At 38.8% G+C, this 13,359-nt stretch overlaps 5 protein-coding genes across 5 annotated transcripts; 1 reads left to right on the forward strand and 4 right to left on the reverse strand.

Annotated features, from left to right (window-relative positions):
• Positions 1 to 13: 13 nt before the first annotated feature.
• On the reverse strand, positions 14 to 1,617 carry I206_106842 (uncharacterized protein; the record flags this gene model as incomplete). The annotated part of the gene is made up of 10 exons (XM_019157332.2): positions 14 to 223; positions 281 to 430; positions 493 to 541; positions 596 to 607; positions 688 to 695; positions 747 to 979; positions 1,052 to 1,117; positions 1,183 to 1,284; positions 1,345 to 1,376; positions 1,526 to 1,617. 10 exons carry the CDS (start codon positions 1,615 to 1,617, stop codon positions 14 to 16), a joined length of 954 nt encoding a protein of 317 aa, XP_019010050.2.
• Positions 1,618 to 2,966: 1,349 nt separating this feature from the next.
• Positions 2,967 to 4,734, reverse strand: I206_106843 (uncharacterized protein; the record flags this gene model as incomplete). Its single annotated transcript, XM_070203416.1, has 6 exons — positions 2,967 to 3,212; positions 3,278 to 3,329; positions 3,400 to 4,154; positions 4,211 to 4,330; positions 4,396 to 4,503; positions 4,705 to 4,734. 6 exons carry the CDS (start codon positions 4,732 to 4,734, stop codon positions 2,967 to 2,969), a joined length of 1,311 nt encoding a protein of 436 aa, XP_070059517.1.
• Positions 4,735 to 6,064: 1,330 nt separating this feature from the next.
• Positions 6,065 to 7,672, forward strand: I206_106844 (uncharacterized protein; the record flags this gene model as incomplete). Its single annotated transcript, XM_019157330.1, has 8 exons — positions 6,065 to 6,142; positions 6,261 to 6,352; positions 6,473 to 6,695; positions 6,810 to 6,911; positions 6,983 to 7,077; positions 7,169 to 7,347; positions 7,428 to 7,512; positions 7,588 to 7,672. 8 exons carry the CDS (start codon positions 6,065 to 6,067, stop codon positions 7,670 to 7,672), a joined length of 939 nt encoding a protein of 312 aa, XP_019010048.1.
• Positions 7,673 to 8,243: 571 nt separating this feature from the next.
• Positions 8,244 to 9,883, reverse strand: I206_106845 (thioredoxin reductase; the record flags this gene model as incomplete). The annotated part of the gene is made up of 8 exons (XM_019157329.1): positions 8,244 to 8,645; positions 8,724 to 8,839; positions 8,907 to 9,079; positions 9,189 to 9,308; positions 9,382 to 9,452; positions 9,515 to 9,551; positions 9,625 to 9,641; positions 9,713 to 9,883. The coding sequence occupies 8 exons, from the start codon at positions 9,881 to 9,883 to the stop codon at positions 8,244 to 8,246; spliced, it is 1,107 nt and encodes a 368-aa protein (XP_019010047.1).
• A 959-nt stretch (positions 9,884 to 10,842) lies between these two features.
• On the reverse strand, positions 10,843 to 12,714 carry I206_106846 (uncharacterized protein; the record flags this gene model as incomplete). The annotated part of the gene is made up of 6 exons (XM_019157328.1): positions 10,843 to 11,140; positions 11,213 to 11,487; positions 11,550 to 11,670; positions 11,729 to 11,951; positions 12,020 to 12,312; positions 12,434 to 12,714. The coding sequence occupies 6 exons, from the start codon at positions 12,712 to 12,714 to the stop codon at positions 10,843 to 10,845; spliced, it is 1,491 nt and encodes a 496-aa protein (XP_019010046.1).
• Between the last annotated feature and the right edge of the window lie 645 nt (positions 12,715 to 13,359).

The raw sequence follows: 13,359 nt of genomic DNA on the forward strand, positions 1-13,359 counted from the left end.
TGTGTCAAAATTACTATGATCCATCTTTATGCATGACATACAGGTGCTTGCGTACCCTCGAATGAGATTTTGATCTGCAAAAGTAGCCCTGCGTCCAGCTATGGCCAGTGAGCAGAAGAGTGTTAATCGAATTATACCCCAGGAATTGTACCATCGTCGGAAAGAAGTTAATGATCGATCCCATACCTTGTGACCAAAAGTTGACAACAACCAGAGTCCAAAACTACAAAGTGAATAATCAAGTTGAATTTGAGGTAACGATACCAAAAAGCAAACATACTTTAGGGTCTTTAAGTGCCATTTTAAAACCTTCCCAAGTTCCAGTATCATCGTGTCCTTCTGCAGCACCGGCTTCATGTTCGAGTCGCCACACTGCTAAATCTCGTTCAATCGGATTTAGCAGACGCTTGGCTCTGATGGGATATTCAGGCTACAGCGTTAATTCGTGAGCATCGAATGATTTTGCCTTTATGATCTGTGAGTGGGACGCACTAAGAAAAATGCGAAGATGATACCGAATCCGATGGTCAAAGATCCTTCGCTGTTAAAAAGTGAGCAATACATTATGCGAGTAAAATTATGATGATAATCTCACTATGAATAACCACTAATGAAATGCACAAGTCAAGCAACATTTATACAACGTTGAAAGGGCCCGAAAATCACCAAGAAAATGACAATACTCACTCTCCAGCCTCTCAATTCATGCCGTCCGTCAAGTTTCAAGACTCCAGCAGCGATCAGACCTTCCAAAAGCATTTCCAAGTTGTTGAAAGTTGTTGACCCATGAACAATGTTGCGATACGTGTACCAATCTCAGGTCTAGTATACCATGCACTAAGGAAATAGATCACTCCAGGGAAAAAGACTGCTTCTACTGCTCCAAGTACTATTCGTACACCGACAAGCTGTGCGAAGCTATGAACTGCAGCGGTACATAGAGAAATGATCCCCCAAACAATGACAGCGATGCTGATGTCTAACGCAAATCCATATTGTTAGCATTGTTGAAAAGATGGGACTGACTAGATGTTATATTGAGGTTACTCACAAAGACCTGGTCGACTGACTCTGGCGATAATCAAATTCGATGGAGTTTGGAATGGAAGGTATCCATCTGAGATCGAAATTGATCATGTTAAGCTTATTGAGAATGAGTTGTTGTCAAACCAAGTGACTTACCATAGAGAAGAGAAATACAAGCTGCGAATTGCTGAGTGGAAAGATGAAGATTTGTCATTATACCTTGAAGTTTGGCGGCACCTAGATTGGCACGATCCAAAACTACAATTGTACGTTAATTTAGTTTCATCCGAGAGAAATTCGCTAGGGTATTATGCGTACAATTCAATATATACAGGATAGCCACAATCGGCCTATGTTGACAAAGAGGTCAGCCATGATTAATTTCGTACTAATCAAGAGAAAATTGCTAACCATATCAATTTATCTCACTATGTTTTTTTTCGAAATATTTCTGTCTTCTTCATTCATACTTTTAAAACTTTCTGGCATAATTCTTTACCTTTCATCTAGTGCAACTTTTTCATCTCGATTCTCAACATGATGAAGATCTAATTCTGTCTCATTAGATAAGACGGCTCGTATAGCCTCCATATTGCTAACTGGTGGTGCGGGATCCAGTTTGATCTTTTACCTGATGAAACAGAGAAGATTGAACCGTTTTCCTGAGATCATGCTTTTCAGATGCTTCTGTATATACCTAACACCCTCTGTTCGTTTCTTGAAGAAGGTAATGTTCCTTACCGTCTGTGATGTGGGCTGATCGAAAGTGTAGGTGACATGACATTAAAGATCTCTTATCACATGATTGACAAGTAAGACCGAAGCTGTTCGGGCCAGACTTCACCTCGTTCGTGGGATATCAGATCTCCGTTTTATCTCTGGTTGGACTGATACGAACTATCAAATCGTTCCGACTAAGCTTAGGATGTAGCTCTTTAAGCTCCATTACAATAAGCAGAGTGCAAATGAAACACCAAAATCGCGTTCATGACTAAGCTGTCGGATGTCACAAAAGCTTTGTCGAATGTAGCGTCGGGAATAACGTAATCATACTATACTGCAAATCACCAAGACTTGAATGTCTCTTTCCCATCGAGCTTAACACGATTTACATGTTTGACGCGAAAAATACCAAGACCGAAATTTGGGAATCAGAAGGTTCAAAATACGAATAGAGGACTTACCGAAAAAGTGGAGAGAATCTCGTAAATCCTTACGGGCATTGGTTTCAGCCATGTAGATTCACTAGAAATTGAAACAAATAAAAGGAGAACGAGTGATTATGAGCTGTAGTGACGATCAGCTGGTCCCATTGATCATGATAGGAGATCGAATATGGAGAAGATAGTATCCGACTATGTGACGGTTGTTGGGAATCCCATATGATAGATTTGGTACGGCTCCAGCAGGCGACGTGCGACACATGACAATGTACATATAACAATGTAAATATAAGTAGGAATCAGCTAGTCCAATGAGATTTACCCTTATAAGGCGAAGACGATGATTACGATTAAGTGCGAAACAATTCAAGGACTTATATCTACCATACTCTGATCGCGACTCAAAACTTCTTATTCCCCCACCTCTACGCACTGTATGCTATGCATGCTGCTAAGCCATATTTTACGATTTAGGTCGAGTGACCTTCACATCTGGTCTCCTACATGACTTTAGATTATTGAATAGTTTTGAATAGTTGATCAACTCAATATGATCGAATTGCTTATGGTACAACAATTTAGAGTATACAAGAATAAGTTTCGGTTTCTTTCAATGCGATATTAAAAATGTTTTTGTAAAATCTTCTATTGTAACTCGTCTGAACGGGCATGTTTTGACACCAATTTCGATATATTGTGCTCTGATTTTCTCCGCCATGGTCGATCTGCTTTTCTTTGCCTCCGATGATTACTTGTATGGTGGTAATTTCTCGGCTTCTAAGCCCCACCTCCATTTACATTTGCATCTCCGTTGACCTTAGCCTCGCCATTAGCATCGCCATTAACACTGCCTTCAGGTTTGGGTGTTTTAGCTTCTCCATTGGCATTGCCATTGACAGATTGAGCTTGGGCGACGGGGGTTTTCAACGACTTGCTAGGCGTGCCCGACCTCGAATTTCTAGCTGAATCGTTGATTCGACCCAATTGTGCTAATTGGGCGTAACCAGGTGCGTATTCGGTTTTCTACATATGGTAGACAAATCGTAAGCGGGGTTCAAAACGCTAACGAAATTGTGCGAAATACCTACCCATTCGGGCCTGATAACATCATCGAGCTTAGTCGCTACCATTTTGCAGATCCTACAATGACAAAAACGAAGGATTTAGCTTACTGCGCATAACCACCTTACAGAGGTGAAGCTCCGCTCACAATTTTGTGGTGGACTCTGATACACCACCCATACCCGCTATATCCTTGGCCGAGGCGTTCTTACTGAGCAATACACATGTAAAGTAGAGCACACCAGCAGCAATAGACACTGGGGAGCGGCCATCGATGGTAGATTTGGCAGTAGCTTCAGCTGCGATGTGTTTCGAAGCATTGAACACTGCATTTCCAAGATCCAAGTAATTGGTGAATCGTCCCAAAAGAGCTTCCGTCGATTCTTGAGCGTTATTCGAACCGTCGGAAAGCCCTCCAGTCTTAGTTCCACTAGCTTGAACGGCATTTTTAATAACTGTAAATACCTGACCCAATTCTTTCTTCGAAATTTTGAGAGCCTTGGAAGCTTCTTGGAAAGTTCTATGAGCACCCGCATCTCTACATGCGTATATAATACAAGCAGCAATGATAGCAGGTTCGTTCTTTCCTTTGATAGCTTTTTGATCATCGGCGATTTTGTAAACATGTTGAGCTCTCTCTCGTACGCCCCGAGGTAATTGCATAGCATCGCATTTCTCGCCAATTCTGGAAAATACAGCGGAAAGAACAGCTGTATTTGTTTTACCATTGATACCGTTTGATAGGTTATTGGCCCTCTGAACCGCTCGATTGAGATCTCGAGCTATACCTGATCGTCCATCTTTATGCGAAATAACGGTATCTAGATGATTCGAACCCAATAAAGGATTACCAGCGTCTCCTACACGAGAAGGATCATCGCCATTTTCGTCACCGGCAAAAGTCTATCAAATGGTGAACTTGGGTTCACAATCAGTGATAGCATGACTGATACTTACACGCCCTGTGAATCAATGTCAGCCAGATTATAAAGACATGCCAATTTGATTGAATAATACCCACATTCAGACCTGGTATCGACAATTCTGTCACCTAGAATAGTCCCGCAATCGCCGCAAACCTGTGGCCAGGTATTCAGTCAACAAAGAGTTGAGACGTTGGGATCGTGCTCAAAATCATACTCACCAAATCACCTTTGGAATACTCCTCGATAATATTCGGTGGATCAGTACGACAATTAGGACATAAATGTCGGACATTCAGGTTGGGCGCGACTGATTGACCGAATTTAGGCTGTACCGAAGTGACATGCTAGTCAGCAGACTGGTCACAAGAGTCGCAACAACCTCCAAGCCGTTATGAAGGCGTGGTAGCTGTTGGACAATCCATTGCTAATGAGACACGGACGGTGGAAAGCAGCAACCGGTGTAGTAGCGCAGTAGCAGAAAAGAGGCGGGAGCTAGATTGAGGTGGAAAGAAGCGCGGCAAACTCACTCCAGGTTGCCTGGGTCCAGCGAGAGCCATGTTAACGATTTACGAAAACCTTGACTTTTGTGAACGGAGATATGCGCGGGAACTGAACCGAGGAGAATTGTTTCTCAACTCGTGAGGACCGTTCTGATACGATCTCTATTGACTTTTCAGTCCGGACAAGTGGATGCAGCGTTCTGAGGGATGTTACGGAAATTCGAATAGCCAATTCGAGAAAAAGAGAAGTAGGTAAAATGTGCAGTCAAGTGTTAGCATCTGTCTTTACTATTAAAGATGACTATCATAAAACAAATTATAGAGTATAGGTGTTTGTGTGAATCGTTTGGTTTTATCTTTGCATTCTGCACCCAGATCATTCCTTCTCTAGGTGTCAATGGCGATACCTCCCGCTCGCCTTGTGCATACAAACGCAGCAGAAGAGGGGAACAGAAAGCCTCGCCACCCAACAGAGGGACATCAACAAATACAAAAACTTACTAAGCTGTCCAACTTAGTTCCAAATCAACTAAAACTTGATCCCTTTTCGAGCCTAGCGTTTCTGACTACGTTGGATCGCAGTAGAAGTGTGGAAGGTCGTAAAAAGAGGGTTTTAGGGAAATGTAAAGATGCGATGAAGAGAAGAAAGAAAGGATAAAGGTGAATGAGTAACTAATAATGTCTTTTCGGTGTCTTTCTGTACTGGGTTTGTGTCCTCTTTAAGTGGGGGTTTCAAAGAAGATTAAGGGTAAAGGGAGACGTGGAGTGCCACTTTGAGTAATTGTTAACACTTGGACTTATCCGCTGAACTATAAACATCTTCATCTAGCCTTATCATCTTTAAATTCACCTATCAACAGCAATAACATCATACCTATTCCATACTAACCATCATCAGTCGTATGTTTACTTACTGACCTTTAATCGCTGACTTTGCTGACAGGACAAACATAGGACAATCGTTGAACGAGCGAGTGACGCGATTCGATCGAAAGCGGAACCTAGCGACGATTTCTACTTTTTAGTGGGAAAAACGAGAAATCCAAACATTACGCGTCAAAATAAGTGAATTTCAATTCACTCTTTTACCTATATCTTCTGGTACAAGGAAGCTATATTCTCAACGTAAGTATCATGAGAAAGAGATCAATTAGATCTTCATTCTAATAGTATTTTGATGCTTATTAGAAATCTGCTATCAGTGCATAGTGGAAAAGAGAGGTACGCGTCATCCCTTTTTCTCCTCAACTGTATATTTCACTCTTGACATCGTCAAACCTTCCAAACCGCTCAAATGGTATGTTGATAATGAGCTTTAGAACAGTGTGCAACTTTTGAAACCACTTCCAAGTCTGAATCTACGATATACATAGAGTCATCGATCGAGATGTCAGGTTCAATGAATCAATTCACGAATGACGAGTATGTACTCGCTTATCACGGTCCTTTGCTCTACGAGGCTCGTGTGAGTAGTTTAAAATCCATCTCATATAGTACAAGCAGCTTTATGCAAAGTTTCAAAGGCGGATGTGCAATTTTAAAAGACTTATAAGCTAATATATGATGAAAATCGAAAAATATAGATCATCTTGGCCGAAAATTGGGATGAGAACAATACACTCCTGGGCACTGTCGGACCGCACTATTTCATTCACTACAAAGGGTGGAAGACAACGTGAGTCATTACAATTCAATAACGCTCATATGACGAAATAAATTACCGAAAATATCGTTGTTTTCCTCGCACAGTCTCTCCTTAACTTACGAATCCTTGGCTGATGTCGTGGTTTCGCAGATGGGATGAGTGGGTACCTGAACAACGACTTCTCAAGCTCAACGAGGCTGGATTCGCAAAAAGGAGAGCTTTACTTGATGCTCAAGCGAAGAAAAATAGACCGCCTTCTGTAGCTGGTTCATCTACCGCTTCTCCTGCTCCAGCAAGTACAGCCAAGGGTAAGGAGAAAGGTGGTAAGAAGAATGATAGTAAGAAGAGAGCTAGAGAGTCCGCTGTAGATACGGTATGTTCCTCTCATTCTGTATCGGCGCAATGATTCAGAAATCCTTTGAACCGTGCAAGTTGTTTCTTGAATAGAGGAGAAGCTGACGTGATCTGGTTGTACTCTCGCTTATAGGAAGCCGCATTCCTTAATCGACCGGAAGTGAAAATCGTGATTCCTGAAGTGTTGAAATTACAGCTTGTCGATGATTGGGAGAACGTAACGAAGAATAATCAGGTGTGTTGTTCTGTAAGCCGAAATAAGTCAAGGCTATGTACTGATCTGCATTCGTGTGTCTTTGCCATTAGCTCGTCACATTACCACGTAAACCAAATGTTAGAGAGCTGTTGGAAGAATATAGACAATACGTGAATAATACTAAGAAAGGTCAAGATAGAGGACCGTAAGTATTGTTGTTTTTTTCTAACTCGAACTCAGATCTGAGTGAAGAAGTCATTAAATATGTATGCTGACTCAACGCTTTGAAAATCAAGTCGAGCTACAGCTTTACTCTCAGAAATTATCTCGGGAATCACATTATATTTTGATAAAGCTCTTGGAAATAATCTTTTATATCGATTCGAAAGAGCTCAATATGTTGAGCAAAAGCGTCAGAATACCGATAAACCAATGAGTGAAATTTATGGAGCAGAACATTTACTCAGATTATTCGGTATGTCCTGATCCCAAAAAAAAATGGATATAACAATCACCAATATAAAAGCTGATTATTTAATTGAATTGGGAATATAGTCAATTTTGGTCCTTTTATAGCTTATACAAATATTGATACTGAATCTCTCAATATTTTAAGGGAATATATTAATGATATAATGAAGTGAGTTATCTCTTTGATACTTACACAGAGAGAATAGTAATAGTGATCGCTGATATGTCGATTACCGCTGAATAGGTGGATGATTAAAGAACAAAAGAGATTATTCGTTAAAGAATACGAATCTACAAGTACACATTATCAGAATATGTCAAGAACATAGTCTCTCTCAAAGTCATTGAATTTTGCAGATGGAAGTCAGTAGTAGATTAGTGGAAAGAAAGACAGACTTTGAGAAGAAGAATATTATAGTTGACCGATATACAAGAGGGAAGAAGAAAGATATCTCATGTTTTTTGAATTTGAGAGGTAATGAAGTAAAATGAAAATTGGCAAGTGAATTGAAGCCTTTGAACAGATAAAGAAAGGCGTAGCATTGTGAAAGGATTCAAATAAGAAAGCGTAGTTAGTGGGAAATGAGCTACTTGTAGTTAACATTATCTTACTTGCGAAATTTGTTTTTGGTCTTGTACTTTTTTGGAAGCGCAAATGAATATACGCTATGAGAAATTCATCATTTAAAATTGTAAAGCACATATCAAACAATAACGTGTATCAGTCCAGAACGAAAATGAAATTGAACACTTGATAAAATTTATTTGACATAATTGCAAATTAAAAGTAAATTAAATCAAAGCAATGCATCAAAATGAATTTCTATATAATCTATTTCATCCTCCTCCTCCTCTTTCTTCTTCTTCTCACCTATGAATTTGATATATAAATAAATATATTTATTCTTTATCAGCTCCCATATAACCTTCAGAAGGTACATGTACATCTTCAGTTTTAATTTCATCATCTTCAGCTTCTTCTTCTGAAATTAATCTTTCAGCTTCTAATGCAGCCATACATCCACTACCTGCAGAAGTAATTGCTTGTCTATATTTTTTATCTTGTACATCACCTGCAGCGAAAACTCCTTTAATACTTGTTTGAGAAGTTCCAGGAATTGTTTTAATATATCCATCTGAATCAGTTTCTAATTGTGATTTAACTAAAGAAGTTGCAGGTTCATGTCCAATTGCATAAAATAATCCATTTACTTTTAATTCTGATTCTTCTCCTGTTTTAACATTTTTAAGAGCTAAAGATTGAAGTAAATCTCCATCTCCTTTACATTCTGTTGCTACGGTCTATAAACACAATGGTAGATTAGTCTAATGTGAATCTGTAAGAAAATAACCAGAAAAGACAAAAAGCTCATAACTTACATTCCAAAGTACAGTAACTTTAGGATGAGATACTAATCGCTTAGCCATAATTTTAGAAGCTCTCAATTCATCTCTTCGAACCAGAACATAAACGTGAGAACCGTATTTAGTGAGGTCTAGATGATAAGAGAATTGATCAATAAATAAATTACAATTCCGTGGGAAATGTATATAAACACTCACAAGTAGCTTCCTCAGCAGCTGAATCACCTCCTCCAATAACGGCTAAAGGTTTATTTCTGAAAATTGGTACAGCACCATCACAAACAGCACAAGCTGAAATACCGGATTGCCAATAAGTATCTTCTCCTGGAAGGAAAAGTCTTTTAGCAGATGCACCGGTGGCGATGATGAGACTAACAATTATCAAAATGAAATCAGCATTAATCATTATAAAGACGATCAATTTCACGCATGGAATAAACGTATGATTTTGATCTTCAAGATCAAGAGAGTTTGACTCACGTATCGGCAGTCATGAAATCAGCTTCTTCCTCTTCACCTTCAGTCCAATATTTAAAAGGTCGTTGAGTGAGATCAACTCTGGCGATAGTCTCAGTGATGATTTTAGTACCGAATCGTTCACTTTAAAACAAATAATTTAACGTTAATCAATGGTATACGAAACAAAACTTTTAATACAAACATCTGAACTCACGATTGAGCTCTGAATTTATCCATCATTTCAGTACCTGTAACACCATCTGGGAAACCAGGGAAGTTTTCAACCTATGATATAAATTAGCTAATTTCAATAACCTCATCTCATTGATGTAGTCTGTAATACTCACCTCAGTTGTAGTTGTAAGTTGACCTCCAGGAGCGAATCTATATTCCAAATCATTCATATTAATAATTTATCTTTTATCCTATATTCTTTTGAATGTTATTTCTAACTTACCCATTAGCAAGCATACCCTATAATACAATGCAAAAAACAAAATCAACAAAAATTCTATATTACTCAAATAATGAAGAGCAAAACTTACCTCATATAAAACAGGTTCAAGATTAGCTCTTGCTAAATAAATAGCAGCAGTATGTCCAGCAGGACCTGAACCAATAATAACAACTTGAGAATGTTGTTTTTTAGATTTTTCACCTTTTGATTTAGGTTCATTTACATTATTTAAATGATCTCCATTGATTATAGGTGCCATTTTGTTCGAATTTTCTTTTTCAGAAGGAAATGGAATAGAACTTAAAGGTTTAATATATTTCAAAGTAGAAGGTGGTGGTGGTGGTGGTGGTGGTGGAGGATGAGAAGAAGAAGAATGTATACTTCTTTTATAAATTATTAATTTATTTCTTCTATTTAATATTCTACAAGATGAACGAGCCAAGTTTATTGAATTTATTGATAATATTTTGAAAGTAATTTTCAATGTTTGAATTATAGGTTTTTTTTGTTGTTTATATAGAAATTGAGTAAGATTAATTTGAATGAAAAGAATTGTTATTAAAAATAAAAGATAAGAGAAAGCAGAGTGAGTAGTTCATTCTCGCTCTATGAGTAATAGTCGAATCACCTCATTCACCGTGTAATCGGGAACCTTCCGCCGCCTAATTCTTCTTATGTAAGCGATCAATATTCAATATTAAAAATTAGATTTTTCCTAATTGATCATTACGATTTATTCATTCAGCCTAATTACAAATAGTTTTCATATGATATACCTCCGACATTTTCGGCCGAGGGGCTGAGTCAGATTCTTCCACACCATTGCAAATTGAGGATTGACAAGTAGGTGATAATAATCTGACAGCCCCTGTTCAGTACACATCAATTCAGACGCAATCAACTCAAGATAAAATGTCAATGCATATATTGTAGCTACATATATAATAGTATATAATTCCTAGTATCCTCTTGTATTTACCTATTTCTAATGCAATGTAAATAGTTGATTTGTGATTGATAGTTGTGTTAGTTATACATCTGTTTCAATTGAACAGCGATTATAATTCCAATTTTTCGATTGCGTGTGTATGATTTCTAGTAAATCTACCTTCAAGTCTAGATTCTTGTGATTGTGATTATTTCAGTTTGTTTCGGTGAGGAGTACAAATACAACAGCATGGGATATTTATTCAAATCCCGGTACCGAGTTTTTTCAAACTATATGAGATTGGCGAGAGCACCACTAAATGCAGCTGAAAGGAGCAGACCACTTATTGAAGTCTTAGCGAAGACTGGTAAAGCCGCACTTGATGAACCCGTTCCCGTTCCGCTTCCCGTTCCGCCTGAACCAGTTGTTCCCCCTCCAGTAGTAGAAGTGGAAGTACCGTTTGAAACTGTCGAAACTCCATCGGCGAGTTGTGCGAAACCGATTGCAGCTGGATTATATCTGAAACCCGAGTAAACATTCTTCAAAAAGGAAGCACCGACGATCCATTGGATTGGAGATTGCGAGGATCTACCGATACGTCCGGTAAATTGTCAGCTCGAAATGTCAAGGGGTAGGCTAAAACGAGATGCGGTAACTTACAGATCCATCGCGAAAAAGGCACCGGTACACATAGAACTATCCCTTGTGAAGCTACCCAAGTTCATATCTGCATTCGATATCGCATAACTCAATCCACCAAATTGGATGGTAACGTTGACTGTCGTGCTGCAAGGATATTGATAGTATCCTTCGTACCCTGATGATGCTGGTAGTGCCGCGGAATTCGGGATTTGGGCGTAAATTGCTTGAGCGACTGTAGTAGGAACACCGATTAAAGTCGTTCCTGTATCGATGGCAGCTGAAGGTGAGTTGCCCTGATGAACGCGATTGCATCAGTATGTTTCTTGGGCATGCGGCTGGATGATCAGGTACTTACGATTGATACTTGGCTACCTTGAACAGTTACCGCTTGTGCGGGGATTCTCCAATAATCGAGATCATCTGAGTCAATTGAAATGTAGTTTATAGCTCCGGTATAAGTGCTCGTGTTTGTGCCTCTGAATAAATTTGGTCAGCTCAACTCCCTTCTTGCGATTCTTCACTGAGCACACTCACCCCAAAGTCAATTGGCCACCTTCACTTTCGACTGAACTTGCATAATTATCGCCTCGGTATCTAGCAAGGTAGAAACCCATTTCGGAATCTGTCCAAGATCCAGAAGCAGCCAGAGCTTGCCAGAATGGAGTAGCCCCTGAAGCTGCTATTGATTTCCAAGCAAGTCCCATCAATCCGGATAGGGGTGCAGATATTAGTTGAGCGGTGGTGGAAGTGACGACGGCTATACGAAAAGAAAGTCAACATCAATAATCTACATCGAAGACAGACAGATGGTATGTGTAAGCTTACCAAAAGTTTGACCAGTTACAGTAAAACCAGCTAAAGATACGCTATCAGTAGCCAAATAACCATCTGCATCACCCGATCCATATGATATATTGAAGGCGGCGTTACTAGTAGCATATGACGTAGAATCACCAGAGTTAAATGTTGAAACCCCGGTACATGATGAAGATTGACAAGATGATCCGGCTACCCATAAATCAGAGGATCCAGTATCCATAATTAAAAGGAAATCTTGCGCGGGTGTACCGATGGAAACTTGTCCGGAATATGAAGCGTCAATTCCTACGTCTGTCAATCTACGCAAAGCAAGAATCGTCAGCTCAGCTCCGATAAATAAATATTGAGGCAAAAGCAAGGTAATGAAATTCTGATTCGACTTGTACTTTTAAGCTCAGGAAGACAAGTAAGAAAACTCACTCGACAGTCCCACTTGATCTCCTCCCTATACTCCGCCTACCAATTTCGAAATCCTCTTCATACCTATCCCTTTTCAATAAATCTTGACCCCTTTCTCCCAAATGATGTGCATACTTCTTCCTTAAACCTCTTGCTTGTCCTTTTAACCAAGATTGACGAGTTTCCAAATCATCAGAATATTGTCGAGAATGATGTGCCGTTAAAGGGATTTTCAGTGGTTCTGCCAATATTATAGGTATAGCAGGAAGAGTTAATAAGATAGTGGCTAACGGAAATAACATTATGTTCTGGTTTTTATGTGATCAATCGATCTTATGTAAATACAATTTTATGATCGATTTCGATAATCCAAAAAAGCGAGAAAGGAGATACCAAAACGATTCACTAAAAGGAATCGATTCAATTGACTAGGTTCTGTGAATATCGCTTGTTTGCTTGTTTAATGATATATTTCTTTTGAGATGAATTTTGACAAGAATCGAATTTCAGAATCTGAATAATATTGTTGAGTTCCTTTGAATTGATCGGAACTTTATAGGTGGCAAAAAAGTATAATGAGATTTGCGGAACAATGTACAAATATATATATGTATATCTGAAAAGAAATGGTAAAGCTACAAGATTTCAGAAGAAGATGTGTTGAAGATATATGCACAGAAAGAGGGATATTATAAAATGAAAGAATGAATTTTGGCCAAGGTTAATAAAATGAAGTAAGGTTATGATATAACTGATTTTTGCACAGGTCGCAGTTAATTCAAAGTAACTTTGTATGCTTGGCAGAAATAATTTAAATTGAATAAACGACCTATCGATGATGATGATGATGATAATTCAGGGTTTTTCTTAAAGGGTTTTCTTTTCTACTCTCCGGGGGACGGCGTATGTTTTTTTTCCCCTCTTTTTTCAAAAAGCAAAGCCTCTTT

This window comes from Kwoniella pini, chromosome 10 (genome assembly GCF_000512605.2).
Source record: "Kwoniella pini CBS 10737 chromosome 10, complete sequence".
Lineage (NCBI taxonomy): Eukaryota > Fungi > Basidiomycota > Tremellomycetes > Tremellales > Cryptococcaceae > Kwoniella > Kwoniella pini.